Source organism: Anguilla rostrata, chromosome 1, assembly GCF_018555375.3.
Source record: "Anguilla rostrata isolate EN2019 chromosome 1, ASM1855537v3, whole genome shotgun sequence".
In the NCBI taxonomy this organism is placed as follows: domain Eukaryota; kingdom Metazoa; phylum Chordata; class Actinopteri; order Anguilliformes; family Anguillidae; genus Anguilla; species Anguilla rostrata.
Window position 1 is genome coordinate 68983413 of NC_057933.1, and position 15725 is coordinate 68999137.

At 49.4% G+C, this 15725-nt stretch overlaps 2 protein-coding genes across 3 annotated transcripts; both read left to right on the forward strand.

The window, feature by feature from the left end:
* Positions 1-1061: 1061 nt before the first annotated feature.
* On the forward strand, positions 1062-6722 carry LOC135264743 (26S proteasome non-ATPase regulatory subunit 4-like). The gene is made up of 10 exons (XM_064353569.1): positions 1062-1219; positions 2120-2260; positions 2981-3095; positions 4139-4225; positions 4362-4430; positions 4699-4914; positions 5063-5171; positions 5622-5759; positions 6095-6165; positions 6291-6722. The coding sequence occupies exons 1-10, from the start codon at positions 1194-1196 to the stop codon at positions 6459-6461; spliced, it is 1143 nt and encodes a 380-aa protein (XP_064209639.1). The 5' UTR covers positions 1062-1193; the 3' UTR covers positions 6462-6722.
* A 141-nt stretch (positions 6723-6863) lies between these two features.
* On the forward strand, positions 6864-15521 carry znf687a (zinc finger protein 687a). Of its 2 annotated transcripts, none has more exons than XM_064353557.1 (7): positions 6864-7304; positions 8130-10731; positions 11108-11400; positions 11541-11725; positions 12877-13053; positions 13162-13324; positions 13685-15521. In XM_064353557.1, the coding sequence occupies exons 2-7, from the start codon at positions 8151-8153 to the stop codon at positions 13967-13969; spliced, it is 3684 nt and encodes a 1227-aa protein (XP_064209627.1). In that variant the 5' UTR covers positions 6864-7304; positions 8130-8150; the 3' UTR covers positions 13970-15521. The 2 variants fall into 2 exon arrangements, with proteins under 2 accessions (XP_064209627.1, XP_064209616.1); XM_064353546.1 differs by lacking the exon at positions 6864-7304 and adding an exon at positions 7333-7711.
* The last annotated feature ends 204 nt before the right edge of the window (positions 15522-15725 follow it).

Below are 15725 nucleotides of genomic sequence, written 5' to 3' on the forward strand. Positions count from 1 at the left end.
CCCATCCAACGTCTTTTGAATCAATTGGAAAGCCAACTGCGAGCCGGGCCTAATCGCCTAATAAGTGCCCAACCTCACTCATGCTCTTCTGGCTGAATGGAAGCAAATTCCTGCAGCAATGCTCCAATATCTAGTACAAGGCCTTACCAGAAGATTAGAGGTTGTTATAGCAGCAATGGGTGGAGCAACTCCATATTAATGCCCATAACTTTGGATACGTTTTGGATGTCAGGTTTCCACATACTTTTGGCCATACAGTGTATATCCTGCTGTATGTGTACGACGGAGTGTAGCACAGTGGGTAAGGAACTGGGCTTGTAACCAAAAGGTCGCAGGTTCGATTCCCGGGTAGGACACGGCCGTTGTACCCTTGAGCAAGGTACTTAACCGAAATTGCTTCAATATATATCCAGCTGTATAAATGGATACAATGTAAAAGTTGTGTAAGTCGCTCTGGATAAGAGTGTCTGCTAAATGCCTGTAATGTAATGTATGAATGTGTACTATGTAAATGTAATGTACAGAGCTGCATAAGTCACTAAATGCCTGTAATGAGAGATCCAGCACAGGAAAGAATTGTGCACAATAAAAAATCTGAATGGGGAATAACAACAACATTTCCACAGTCAAATGTCAGCAATGCACAGTAAAAACGCTTTTTCTGCCGACACACTCTACACACAAATTAGCTGATTCGTACCTTGCATGGCAGCCTTTCACCGTTGGTGTGTGTATGAGTGTGTGTGTGTGTGTGTGTGTGTATGAATGGGTGAATGAGAAGCATCAATTGTAAAGCGCTTTGGATAAAAGTGCTATATAAATGCAGTCCATTTACCATTTACAACCCCATCAGCAGTGTCTAGGTTATTTTAGCCATGACTTGATGGACCTATGAACAGACCTCCATTGGATTTACCTGACTGCTGTGATATTTGTAAGGAGATGAAGCAGAGGATAAAACACCAAACCGACGAATGAGATGAAATGGGGAGGCCCTCGCCATGTTCAGGCAGTAAGTTCTTTTCTTTTTTTTTTCGAAAAGGCCCGTTAGCGCCTGATGACTACATTTACCAGAATACATCGCCTCTACTTTGTATCCGGGTTACAGATTTGGCTTGACCCAGAGCCCTAGTGGTAGCCAATGGGAAGATGTGTAGTTACCAATCTCTGTGAGCAGTAGAGCCTTTGCAAACATGGTACTCGAAAGTACTATGGTCTGGTAAGAAACTAAAAGCAATATACAGCTTAACTTTTATTTAAAATGTGGCTACTGTTAAGTTGTAATGTGTATTGATTTGGTGAAGATGGGAAATGTGGCTAGATTTAAGGACGCTGGCTACAATAAACGGGGGATGGGGTGTCGTAGCCGGATAAACTGTCTGGTTAGTTAGCTAGCTGTTTTCCTGAGTCATTACTGTCTGACAAAGACATCTAGCTAATGTCACCAACGTAGTGGAAAGCTAGGTAACTACAAAAAAACAAACGCTTAGATATTTAGTAATAGAAGCTAGTTATCGAACTTATCCGACGTTGGCTGGTTGAGTAAATACCGAGCTACCTTAACCTAAATCATTTATGTTTTTTTATTTATTTGAGCTAACTGGCTGCTCTGTTTTGTTTCCAGTCTATTTTACAAGCTTGGTAATGAACCTGGTAGCTTGCATGCCAGTTTCGTCTTTTGTCTCCAGTATCTGTTTTTATCGCTGTTCCCAGGCTAGTTATGTCCTTTATCGATTAGTCTTGGAAGTTTATCGCGTTTTCCTTATTCTTCCGTGATATTTGCATTTAGCTATAGAATGTTGACATGAACGAACGGTAATGTCAGTCATCTGTTATTTCACAAGCCATAGAAGACTCTTACTAGTGTCAGAACTAGAATCACCATGTTTATTTCCTACATACTTCTAGGCAGCTGTGTATATTTTGAAGCGCCATTAACCTAACCTAGTGACTTCAGTTAATAATATATCAAAATGGATTAAATTCAGTCAAAGCCTGTCAACTGCTTAATCACACTTGCTAAAATAATATTACGTATTTGACCCAAATTAGCTTTGACGACTTCATGTAAAATTTAAGTTTAATTTCAGAATTGGTCTTTGTAATGTCTGTCTCTCAGTGTGGACAACAGTGAGTACATGCGGAATGGAGACTTCTTGCCCACAAGATTGCAAGCCCAGCAGGACGCTGTCAACATTGTATGTCACTCCAAGACCCGCAGCAACCCTGAGAACAACGTGGGCCTAATCACAATGGCAAAGTAAGAAGGCCTATGCCTGTCTGCTAGTACATTTGTGAGCACTATTATTATTGAAAGAGATGTATATCTCAAGTGTTTATTTATTTTTTTTTAATAATACACACAAAAACACACAATGGGTGGCATGATGGTGCAGCAAGAAGGTCCTTGGTCAAATCCTGGCCAGGGCCTTGCTTTGTGGAATTTGCATGTTTTCCCTGTGTCTGTGTGGGTTTTTTCCCACAGTCCAAGGACATGCAGGTTAGGTTAGGGTTAGAGAGTCTAAATTGTCCCTAGGTATGAGTGTGTCAGTGAATAGTGTGTGTGCCCTGTACTGGACTGGCAACCTGGCCAGGGTGTATTCCTGCCTCTCACCCAATGCATGCTGGGATAGGCTCCAGCACCCCCGTCAGTCGTGATTTGTGAGCTTATCAGTAAATTTAGCTTAAAAGACAGATGATGCATATCATTTGCCTCGTCACGTTATAAACAGGAGTTTACATTAAGTATGTGAAGTGATGCAGTCTTTCTTGCCCATCCTGAACTATGCAGTACTGTTAGCCAACACTAATATGTTTTTACATTTGATCACAATGGATAAATAATCGAATTTGTTTGTGTGCAAGATGAGCTGGTGCTTGTCATATCTATGCTCGGCTCTATGAATCTTTTGTTTGTCCCTTGCTATGTAATGGCATGTACAATAGTAGTGAAGTAAATGTTGTATTTGTATGTGTGTAGTAACTGTGAAGTGCTCACTACGTTGACCCCTGACACGGGGCGGATCCTCTCCAAACTGCACGCTATCCAGCTGCGTGGCACCATCAGCTTCTGCACAGGCATTAGGGTGGCGCACGTGAGTAACACTGCTATACTCTTTTTGTATATTGGACATGTAACTAAACAAGGGCGTTATCTGGGACATCAACTGTAGTGCAGAGCTTTAGACACAGTGGAAGACCTTGGTTAAAGGCATACTACGCAGCAATTTCTTTTAGCCTTGCTCTCCTGTGTTTACAATCAAAGAAGTCACTTTCCCTGTCTTCAACTCCGTCTACTCACCGCAGAGTTCCCAACCGAGTCACAGACACAAAAAATTCATTAGAAACTACCAGTAAATTTCTCCCATCAATTACTCTGACTGGGCATTACATTGTTCCATTGTACATTACAACCACTTATATAAATAATTTGAAAACTGGACATTCTGGTGAAATAACATCAGACATCTGATAACTAGCTGGATAGCTAGAGATAACGTTACTTACGGGTCCAACTGAAAACAAGCCAACTCCGCAACACTTTTCATCCCCTTGGCTAACTTCGGCTGACACCCTGGAGGAAAAGCAATTCCAAGGTTGACTCTAGTTCCCGAATGAGCCCTGCCGGCTTCTTTTTGCTTCATTGTATCTGAGCCATTACAGCGGCTAGCTAGCTAGCAACAAACACTCTGCTGCTCTGTAGCCACACCCAACCCTCCTGATACAGAAAAGAGTGCTGCCCCCGGAAGCGTCCCAAACACATTGTAGAATAACAAATACAGGTAAATTTGCATTCAGCAAAATTAAGTAAAGGCAGAGATACCCAGTGCATCATAGACATGGCTATTTCATAATATTTTCAAGGTAAAACTCCTGCATAGTATGCCTTTAAAAATGCATTTGAAATACTTTAATGTTTTAAACACAGGAAATGCCTCATTAAATTCCTGAAACTTTTTTGAGACTTATATTTACAACAGAATGTGATTCTAGAAGTTTTTCTCGTAAGGATGTGCATGCTTTTGAAATTTTACTGGACCTATGTCTATAGTGATGCTGTAGATCCTTTCAACTGTTGATCAACTATCGAGTAAGGCTGCCACTTTGTAACTTGCCATCTTGATTTCTGCTTCCCCAGCTGGCTTTGAAACACAGGCAGGGGAAGAACCACAAGATGCGCATCATTGCGTTCGTGGGAAGTCCAGTGGAGGATAACGAGAAGGATGTGAGTTTCCCTTCACTTTGTGTTGTCTCTTTCTGTCTCTCTGAGCCAGAAGACAAAAGGCATGCATGGAACACTTTGTATTTGTTTTGTAAGCCAGAAATCTCTAACCCATTCACCCTCTTGTTCCTTTGTACAGCTGGTTAAAATGGCCAAACGGTTGAAGAAAGAGAAAGTCAGTGTGGACGTAATCAACTTCGGTGAAGAGGTAAGCGTGCCACATCAAGCACTACTACCCCTCTTTCTTAATCCCCCTGTTTCTTCCCTCACCTTCTGACCATTTCTCTGCACTCACCCACCTTCACCAGGCTCAGCTGCCTACACCCTCCACAGAATCACCTTTCATCTATTCCTCCTTAAAGTACCCATGTTCACTCTGTTCTCTTCTACTCATGCGCCCTTTCACTTCTCTTCATCCTCCCTTGTGTCTTTCTCATCGCTTGTTGTGCGGACTCTTCGTGTTGGTCACTCCCCAGGAGAGGAACACAGAGAAGCTGACTGCTTTTGTTAACGCCCTGAATGGGAAGGAGGGCGGAGGCTCCCACCTGGTGACCGTATCTCCGGGCCCGAGCCTGGCCGACGCCCTGCTGTCCTCTCCCGTCCTGGCCGGGGAGGGAGGCTCTGTGCTGGGCCTGGGGGCCAACGACTTTGAGTTTGGAGTCGACCCCAGTGCGGACCCCGAGCTAGCACTGGTGAGAAGGGAGAGGGAGGGTGTAGGAATAGAGGGAAACATGAAATCAGGACGCTCTTTGATAAATGCGTCCGCAGTAATTGAGGGTGTGCGGTTTGATGCTGTGGTGGCTGTACCGGTAACCAGAGCCAGCTCCTCCCTGTCTGTAGGCGCTGCGCGTGTCCATGGAGGAGCAGAGACAGCGTCAGGAAGAGGAGGCGCGCAGGGCAGCTGTTGTGTCTACAGGAGACGCCAGCGTCCCCACTCCCACCGGAGACGGTGAGTGAGGGGCAGGGGCCAGGGTCTATCACAGGCTGAAGGGGAAGAGGAGGAGGTGAGGGCAGGAGGTGGGGTGGGTGGGGGGTCACAACACATTTGTCCCAAGAGGTTGCGCTGGTGGAAAACGGTATTTCCAGCAGGCCCAGGAGGACTGCTGCTCTCAGAGTAGTAGAGTACAGATTGGTCCAAACACGAGAGGAACCATTTTCAACGCCAGCTCACCAGGAGCCGGACTGTTCCCATTGTTCAAATTTATAACCTCATCTACTGCAGAATGTAAGGAAAAGTTTGATCATTAGGATGAAAGGCATTTGAATTGAAGATGGAGAGTTAGAAAAAAAGAGAGGGGAGGCTGAAAATATTCTTCTTTGTATGCTCTTGTTGGAGCTGTATCTGGGTGGGTGCAGCATACTGATCTTTTCTCCACTCTCTGTTTACCCCTTCTGTCAGAGTCTGACGAGGCCCTGCTGCAGATGTCGGTGGCACAGCCGGAGACGGGCTCCCCAGGCCTGCCGGACTTCAGCCGGATGACAGAGGAAGAGCAGATTGCCTATGCCATGCAGATGTCCCTGCAGGGGGCTGGTGGTGGTATGCTACAATCACCGTCCACACTGCTGCTCACTCACAGCGCAACACTATCTCTCACTCTTTTTACTCACACCGCATAGACTGCCCCGTGTTTAGTGGGGTGCCATTGGTAGATTAACATCACTTTGTAAGCCTCTTTGGCTAAAAGCATCCAAATGTTTAAATTGTAAATTGTAGGGTTACCACTGCTGAAATTTATTGTTTTTCTAGCCCGTACCATTTTTTATGGATGCTGTGTTGTGTTCCGCCAGCTGTAATTTCACTCCCTCTCCCTCTCCCATTCCCTGCTCCTCCCTCCCTTCCTCTTCCACCAAATATCAAATATGTTTGAGCAGAGTATGGTGAAGCTGAGACTTTGGACATGGACACTGGGGCCCCCATGGAGACTGCAGAATCTGTTGTTAAGGTGTGGCTGTTTTCAATGGTGTAAATTCGTAAATTATATGCGTGTTTTTTTCCCCATGATATAACTGGCCGTCAGTGGTGCCCCTCCACCCTTCAATGGCAGTTTGGTTTGTCCCCCCTCTATAGGAGGAAGACGATTACGACATGCAGGATCCGGAGTTCCTGCAAAGTGTCTTGGAAAACCTGCCAGGCGTGGATCCGAACAACGAAGCCATTCGCAACGCCATGGGCTCCCTGGCTTCACAGACAGGCTCCAAGCCACCTGAGGACAAGAGGGATGAGGAGAAGAAAAAATGAGACCTACACTGAGACCTCACTAACTGACAATTGGACCAGCACACATTTAAAACCTGAAACAAACATGATCTCATGACGCACACATGCACGTGCACACACACACACACACACACACTTTGTTGTAGGTAATTCTGATCATGACTGATTGATGACCTCAACGAAAACGTGTAAACACACAAACGCGTTTCCCCTTATGTACTACGTATCCGCCTTGTTTTTTCTTTTTTTTTTGCATTGCCATTAAAAAAATGAACAAATTTAGCTATGAAGGCTCTTTTTCCTTTTCTCTCCGTTACTATTTGTATTACATCTTTGGTGTCGGATTTCCGGTAGTCACCCCGTGTTGTGATATTGGATTATGATAAAAATGTATTGTGTAGAAATGGTGGGGTTTACAATCAGAGCAAATCCGTAGGATTTATATGGACGAACGAACAGTTCAAAATCGATCAGCTGCACTCAGAGTGGAGGGTCGGAAAAACGCGTGTTTTAGAGTCCAATCGCAACACTTAAAGAAATGTAAATATTTTAACCTGCTGCCGACGTTCTGTTGGTGTAAAAAAAAAAAAAAAAAAAAAGTCATAGTTTAAGGTCTAAGAAGAAAAATGAACGATTAATGAATTGATTACGATTAATGAAGACGTGCAAAATGTTAATGACTTATAAATCATTGTGATTTTGATATTTTTCCAAGACTAATTCATACCGAATACATAATTATGATTACACGAAGTCAGGATTTACGTTTTAAAAAATTTTTTGGCTGTCAGGACCTGCCTTTCTCCAGTGACGTCAAACTCAGGCGCTGCAACGAGCTAGGAAAGTCGGGAGTCTCTGAACCAGGTAAACAAATGAAACATTTCTCATGGAAACCCCCAAATTGCAATCTGTTTTCTTACGCAACACTGTATATTTAGGCACGTGGAAACATAAGCATAGGACCAAAGCACGCCAGATCGCCTCAAAACAAAAGCTTTGCAGCCCCGATAAGGCCGCTATCTGTATGACCCTTCGCGCTGTGCAGATTTTTTGGGTTTAGTCTGTAGTTATAGCGCTGCCTTAATGCAGGCAGCAAATAAGATGGCTGTAAACTGTTTTGGTAGATTTCGGTGGTCGCTCTTTTTGTTAGCTTTTTGTACAACAAGGAGAAAATTGTGGAAAAAGTAGCTAGTTCATTACAGTCGGAGTGAATGGCTGTATCGCTGCAAGATATCACAATATAAATGAAACACCCCGAGTCTCTAGGACCGGTAAGGTTAAACTGTGGCTGTTTTGAACGGATTTAAAAAATATATAGAATCAAGATCATTTTTGTCGTTAAAAAGTGGTTATTTGGTCGTTGATTCCATAATTTATTCCATAATTTTTGTTTGCAATGCGTGGACCGTAGTGGATTGTATCGCAATGCTATGCTATTGTACCTCCTTCGTACTACTGTTTCCATGACAGGACTAACAGCTTTTTCGTTGTTCTCTTTGCACTTTTAATTTGCTAGTGCTCTCATTTTTTGCTTTAGTTGCTTTAATATATACATGATTTGCTTTCAACCGCTAATTACTGAACAATTTTACGGAACCTATTTACAAAGAGAGCTGAATTTGAGTTTCCTTTGCTCGTGTTCTTACACTTGATCATTTTTTCATCTGGTTTTTCCTTTTTGTCCTGCAGGTTTTTGTCCGTTATCCCGTTATGGGGGACATGAAGACCCCAGATTTCGACGACTTGTTGGCGGCTTTTGACATTCCGGACATTGATGCAAAAGAAGCTATCCAGTCTGCCCCAGAGGAAGCAGAGGGACACCATGGAGCTGCGGGGGGCGTGGGAAAGTCAGGCAGCAGTGGGGCAGGAGGTGGAGGGAGCGGAGGTCCTTCCCTAAGACCCCCCAGCCCTCCAGACCATCAGCACCACCCCCAAACCTTGGGTCTCTCCTCGCAGGGCGATCCCCCTGTCGTCAGTGTAATTGTGAAGAACAGGGTGCGTCCTGACGTTTTTGGAGAGGCGGGAGTAGACTTGGATAAAGAGGGCCTGGGCAGCAGTGCAGAAGCTGGGCCAGGGAACGGGGTGGGAGGAGCTGTCATGGGCGCCCGACCCAGAATGGCCCCCTCAGAGCCGCTCGTCCACAATGGGTTCGAGGCCACGGCAGCTTCCACCGACCCCGCCTTGCGTCAGGCCCAGACCCAGTCTAACGGGGAAATATGGCCTACCTGCTCTCCAAAAACTGCCAGCGAGGGAGGGGGCAATGGGCTGGGAGTGGAATCGGCCAGCACCGGCAAACACGGCGCCAACATTTTCAACAGACTGAAGCCCCTGATGGCTCAGAGTCCTGGGGATCCCATAGGCAAGGCCAGGAAAATGCTGCATTTGCAGCAGCAGCAGCACGAGGCTGGCCTGGAAGGGCTTGACCCATCCAAAGCTCTGGGCTCTTCCAACACTGCTTCCTCTCATGGCCCTGTGTCAGCTGGGATCTCATCAGCTTTCTTTCCCGCCCCCTTACCTGTGCTTCCGATTCCCTCCACCCCCTCATCCTCCCACCCCATCGCTTCCTGTCTCTCTCAGTCCTCCCTGAATGAGGTGGGCTCTCACCCCTCTGGGACCATCTCTTCACCCATGGTTCCCACCTCTCAGCCTTTTAACGGCCAAGGGGTCGCATTCCGTCACTTGGAATCAGATGATGAGGACTCGGACCCTGATTTCGGGAGTCCGTTAGTGATCCAGGAAAGCCCCGATTCCCCGGCTTGCACTCCTCCAAAATTCCCCCGTCGCCATCATTCCCCCTCCAGAATCTTCAACTCTCACCCAGCTCCCCCGACGTCCGCTTACACCGAAACGGGAGACGTCGCCCCAGCGCCGTCCTCGCCCTCCGCGTCCACCTGCCCCCAGGCCTCGCAGAGCTGGCTCCCCTCACCCCACTCAGAGAGCCCCACCCATGGGGACCGAGGTCTGGAGCATGTGATCGAGGAGCGGGACTCGCCTGAAAGTCCAGAGCCTGAAGCCCCTCGTTCAGCGGTCTCCACGGGATCAGTGTCCACATCCCTGAAAAGGAGCTTGAGCCCAGCCGTGGCCTCCTCTCCGCTGCCCGCCGCCCGCCAGGGCTCTGTGGAGAGGGAGATGGAGGGAGTGAAAGAAGCTGGGGAGGCCCTGGAGAGCAAGGCCGCCGGGCTGACTGTCGACAAACTCAACCCAGAGAGCGCGCTAGAGCAGGTTAGCGGGACAGAAGATGAAAAGATGGACGTGGATGATGGAGAGAATATTGGTAGGGCAGCTGCTACCAGAGGTAAGGCTTCTTCTGCGGTTACCGTTACCACAACTGTGACTTCCTCAACCACTACGGCTGCTGCTTCCTCCAGGCCTCTCAAAGTCCGCATCAAGACGGTCAAGAGCTCCACGGGGGGCATCACCAGAACAGTGACAAGGGTGGCAGGTAAAGGGGCGGGGTCCGTGGGTTCCAAGGATGCCTCCAAAGCTCAGTCCGTAGGGCATAAAGGTGCCAACAGGCCTAAGAAAACTAGTACCCCCTCCTCCACTGGCCAAGCAGCAAGCTCCCAGCAGCATTTCACCAAAGGCAACATCCTACCAGTGTCAACTATCCAGGATGCCAGCACTGCCATGCTCATGGCGGCCAGCAAGGCCCAAAACAAAATGGCATCTTCGTCCGAAAAGTCCAAGGTCTCCACAACGGCCGTCAACATCACCAGAAGTGCAGCCCTCCCCTCCATCTCATCATCCTCTTCCACTGCTGCCGCATCCCCCAAATTTAGCACGGGGACCAGTGGGATCGGCGTGCGCCCCGTGGGACAGAAGACTGTCAATGGCGCCCCTGCCACAGCCCCGGTGCCGCAGGCATCCAAACCGGTCTCCATCGTCAACAGCACGGGCGCCGTCATCTCCCGCAGCCAGTCCACCCTGGTGGAGGCCTTCAACAAGATCCTCAACAGCAAGAACCTTCTGCCCAGCTACCGGCCCGACCTCTCCACACCGCTTCCCCCCGAGTGGAGCCTCCCGCTGCCCGCCAACGGCTACCGCTGCCTGGAGTGCGGCGACGCCTTCGCCCTGGAGCGCAGCCTGGCGCGGCACTACGACCGCCGCTCGCTGCGCATCGAGGTCACCTGCAACCACTGCGCCAAGCGGCTGGCCTTCTTCAACAAGTGCAGCCTGCTGCTGCACGCCCGCGAGCACAAGGAGCGCGGCCTGGTCATGCAGTGCTCGCACCTCGTCATGCGCCCCGTCTCTATCGAGCAGATGATTGGCCAGCAGGACACCACGCCCATCGGTGAGTTTCTTCCCTTCTCGACTGCTTGCTTCTCAGTGGCAAATATTCAGCAAGCTGGGCGCTGTCCAGGAATGTGTTTTCACAGCATGAACAGAAGTATGAATCAAAGCTTTTGATTGGTCCTCTCATCATACTAGTCCTGCAGTGGTCTTGTTGCCCTCACCTTATTAAAGTTTACGGGTTTGAATATGTGCCTGTGACTGTTGGTATCAGTCTGATGTGCTGTGTCAAACTCTAAAGCTTGATGGATAGTTGTACTTGTGTAATTGTTTTGCGTGTGCTGCAATGTAGTTTACCTCTTTGTCTACGTTGACTGTTTGTTGCTGTCCTTCGTCAAACGGCGACTAACCGTTTTCTTGCTCATTGCCTGTCACAGGCATGCTCTCTCCTTCCCTCTCCTCTCCCGCCACTGCCTCGGCTACTACAGCAGTGCCCCCTGTGGCCCCTGCGGCCTCTGCGGCCCCCGGCCTATCAAAGGAAGACCAGGCCACCCAGCCAAGCCCGGCCCGCCGGGCCCCCGACAGCCCCCAGGTTCTCCTGCCCCTGCCCTGCAAGAAGGGGGAGAGCCTGCAGTACCACAACTACAAGTGCCCCGAGTGCCGCACCCAGTTCGGGGGGAAGACGGAACTGGTGGCCCACTTCCAGGAGGTCAAAGCTGCTTCGACCACAGTGAGTCCCAACACACGAGCGTACAAACCGGGCGTTCAGAGACCGTATGCTGTGTTTACATGGGAAAGCTGGTCTCGATCAGACCCGTCCCTGAGTGCAGCTGTTGTAGTGAGTACTGTAACGGCCGCCCTCCTCTGCAGACCTGCATGCTGTGCTCTCCCGCCATGATGCTGCCCAACGCCTGCAGTGCCGCCGCCCACCAGCGCATCCACAAGCACCGCTCGCCGCACGTGTGCCCCGAGTGCGGCGGCGTGGCTCGGCCCGCCAGCTTCCAGACCCACCTGGACGAGGCCTGCCTGCACTTCGCCCGCCGCATCGGCTACAGGTCAGCTGCCCCGCACGCCTCGCTGTGCCTGTCACTGAGGTGCTGCCTTACACACACGCACACACACGCACACACGCAGACTCAGACACGCACACTAGGGCTGTCAAAAAATATTCAAAGTTCGAAAACTATTCTAAATTCTTTTTTCTTTTTTTTTTAAGTTCGAACCTAAATTTGAGCATTCGAATATTAGTTTTGTATCCCGCGTTTTAGTTTTGGATCCCATGTTTTGTAATTAACATGAATATTTTGACATGATATTTTCACTTTTGACAGCCTTAACACACACGCACGCACGCACACACAAACTCAGACACACACACACACACACACACAAACTCACACACACGCATACACACACACGCACACACACACACACACACACACGCAAACTCAGGCACGCACACACTCATACACGCGCACACATACACACACGCACACAGACTCAGACACACACACACATACACACACGCGCACACACGCATACACACACGCGCACATACACAAATGCGCGCATACACACACAAATGTACACACACACACACGCGTACACACACACATAGGCGTCTCGGTCTTTCATTCACAGGGGACAATTTGAGTCATCCATCAGTGCAGTGAATCGTGGTTTATTACACCATTAGCTGGGGATGCACAGTGTTGTTAGGGTCATATTGTATCTGCCGTTAATAGCTATAAACAAACTAAGCAGCATCAGCCAATAATGTTATTGCCGATATGATGAGCCAGTATTCTGGCCCGGCCCTGCTTACAAATGTCATCCCCAAGAAGTAGCCTAATCGGTCATTTGAACCTCTACTATTATTATTTTATTACTTGTAATTTTTACCAACCAATAAAATGCTCCCATGCTCTCTGCTTAAGTAAGCAGGTTGAAATATTTTGTGATACAAGCAGAATTAGCATTATTTGCATTATTTTCTTCCTTTATAAGTTAAGTCTGCGCTGCTCTACTTCTTCCATGAATGTGGAACTGGCCAAAATGGCCAGCTGAATAATGGTTATTAATATCAGCCCCAGAATTTCCACATGGGGCAGCATCAGTGGCTTTCACTTGTCAGTGACCCTCCCCGTTGCCCCGCCCCTTGTCCTCCCGCTTCACCCGCTTTCTCCTGCTCTGCTCTGCTATCCAGGTGCTCCAGTTGTCAGGTGGTGTTCGGGGGCCTGAACTCCATCAAGTCCCACATCCAGACGGCCCACTGCGAGGTCTTCCACAAGTGCCCCAGCTGCCCCATGGCCTTCAAATCTGCGCCCAGCGCTCACTCCCACATCAGCACCCAGCACCCGGCCCTGGGGGCCCCGCAGGCCAAGTACGAACCGCCGGAGAGCGCCCCCCCCGGTCCGTATCTGTGTACCGCGCACTGCGTGGGCCCTTCTGCGCATGTTCTCACGGGCCCGCTGTCTTCTGTCTTCTGCAGGATGATATACAAGTGCGTGATGTGCGACACGGTCTTTACCCAGAAGCCCCTGCTCTACGTCCATTTCGACACGCACCTGGCCAAGCAGAAGGTGCACGTCTTCAAGTGCCCCGACTGCACGAAGCTGTACGCGCAGAAGGGCTCCATGATGGAACACATCAAAGTATGGGTTACGTTTCCGTTTGGCGTATATGTCAGGGTCTGGATTTTGAAATCAAGTGTCATATGTGTATATATGATGTGTGCTGTATGTGTACATAAAAAAAATATAGTCTATATATACTGTATAAATTTATGAGTACTTCATTCACAATTGCTATATTAACATTTAACTGTCTGCTAGAAGCAGTTCTTTTTTGTTTCAATACTGGACTAAAATCCTCAAAATACCACACCACAAGTAAATGGAGCATAACAATCTATACGTTTTTACAGCAAGCAGAAGTTGACAGCACTTCCTTTTATGTCATCTTCCATCTCTTCCTCTTTCTCCCATAATCCCTTTCCACCTTTCCTCCCTCAGATGGCTCACAGGGGCCTGTCCGTCAAACCGGAAGCCCCAGACACCGTCTCCAGCCCTGCTGCCCCCGCTCCGCCCTCTTCCTCCCTCCCAAAACCCAAGGCCCCCGCGAAGACGGAGAGCTCCGACGGGGAGGAGTGGGCTGGGGAGCAGGAGGAGGAGGGGGACGACGGAGAGGGGAAGAAGGACCCCGACTACCCCGCCAGCGCCGCTGAGGCGGCCCCTGCGGAGTGGAGAGAGGGCGCCAAACCCGCTGCGCAGAGAGGGACCACCACGTCTCCCACATGAGGGAAGAGCACGGCCACCAGGGGGCGCCATGCACCGAGCGCATCCTTCAGACTGCTCCGTTTTGTTGATTTTTGATAATTTATTATTATTTTTTAATTTTTTTGTTGTTTTGTTTGTAAAATTTTCAGCCAACGGTACTTTTACAATATACTTTCACGTAAAACTGTAAAAACAAGTGTGATATCCACCACAAAAAAGCCCTGTGACTTCCTATTGGATTGTTCTTTGTCCTATATGACACTTTTTTTTATGTAAAGGGACAGTGACAGTTGTAAACCCCGGACGTACAGTACACGTAATGCTGATGAGTGCACTTTGGGCCTTCCTGGCCGACGCAGCCCATGAAGAACCCCCCGTGTTGCTTGTATGAGCTCTCCTTCAGCTCCACCCACAGCCTGCAGCGCCACACTCAGACCACCCGCCAGGGCCCTGGGAGAGTCTTTCAGCGCCCCTGAGCGCGTTCCCTCTCGCACTGCTGAGCGAGACACGCACACCGCAGGGATTCTGTCTCTCTCTCTCTCTCTCGCGCGCTAACGAGGGAACACCGACGGCACTGCTGGCGTGCGGGTTCTTGCACGGCAGGAGAACGGACCTTCTAGCAGCCGGGTCGTTTCGGAGGGGGCGCCTGCGGGTCCAACATGAGATCAGAGCCTGGGACCAGACACCCCTGCAGCCTGGAAATAGCCAGGTCAAAACCCCCCACCTTTGCTGGACCTTTAATGTGGACTAGCCCAGTTAACACAGGAGGGATTTTGAGAATTGTGCTGCACATTTGAGTAATTTTAGGATGTAACCCCATAAGCCACAGGTTGCAGCTTCAATTTCCAGGTGGGTTACACAACATAATGAACCTGGATTTCTTCCATAAATATCTAGCTGTATATATGGGTAATATGTCAGGGGGAAATGTAAGGGTGTCTGTAGTTGTACTTGAAAAATGTAAATGGTTTGGTGTGTTACAGTGCAGGGAGTCAGTCCTGGCTCTCCTGAAGTCTGTCGGTCTCTCCTCTCTGTTCCTCCCTAACCCAGCTCAGCACCTGTCGCTGCCTGTGTCTGTCCCTGCAGAGCTCTGCCTGTTGGCTGCTTCAGGGGGCCAGGTGTGCGGCAGACGCTGAGAAAGGCCGGAAGGTTCCTGCCGCACATCCCTGACCTCAGCGCCGATGGCGACTCCCTGCCGCGGCCGCAGGAGGGGGAGGGCGCCGAAGGCGGGGCCGACCGCAGGGGGTGTGGCCAGCGGTTTCGACAGGGCCTCCGTCCTCAGCAGCCTCTGAACACACGTAGGGCGTGGCCTTCGTTACTGCACACAAGACTGACAGGCCAGTCTGGAGGGAAGGAGGGAGGGTCTTCCATTAAGAGCAGAGGGCAGAGGTGGAGAGGGGGGGGGAGGCAGGAGAGTTTCTTAGGCTGTTAGTCCACTGGTCTGTCCTCTGCAGTCTCTCCCTCTCTCCTCCTTCCTGTGCCTTGAGCTCTCTGTCTCAGTCCTGGGGCACGTCAGTGACGTGCTCACAGGAGAGACGATAACACTAAAATGCCACTACAGCACTCCACACATGGGAACAGTCCGACTGGAGAGCCTAGCTGAACACACACTGGTTCAGGGGGGCATGCTGGAGGGCTTGCTGAAGGGTGGGGAGAGGGGACCTCAATTCATTACAGTCACATTTTGGCTGTCTCAGTTTATAATAGCAGTGTGATTCCCGTCTCTTCTCATGCAGCTCCCTGAGTTCTGGATTTTTTTCCTCTTTGGGTTTTTTTT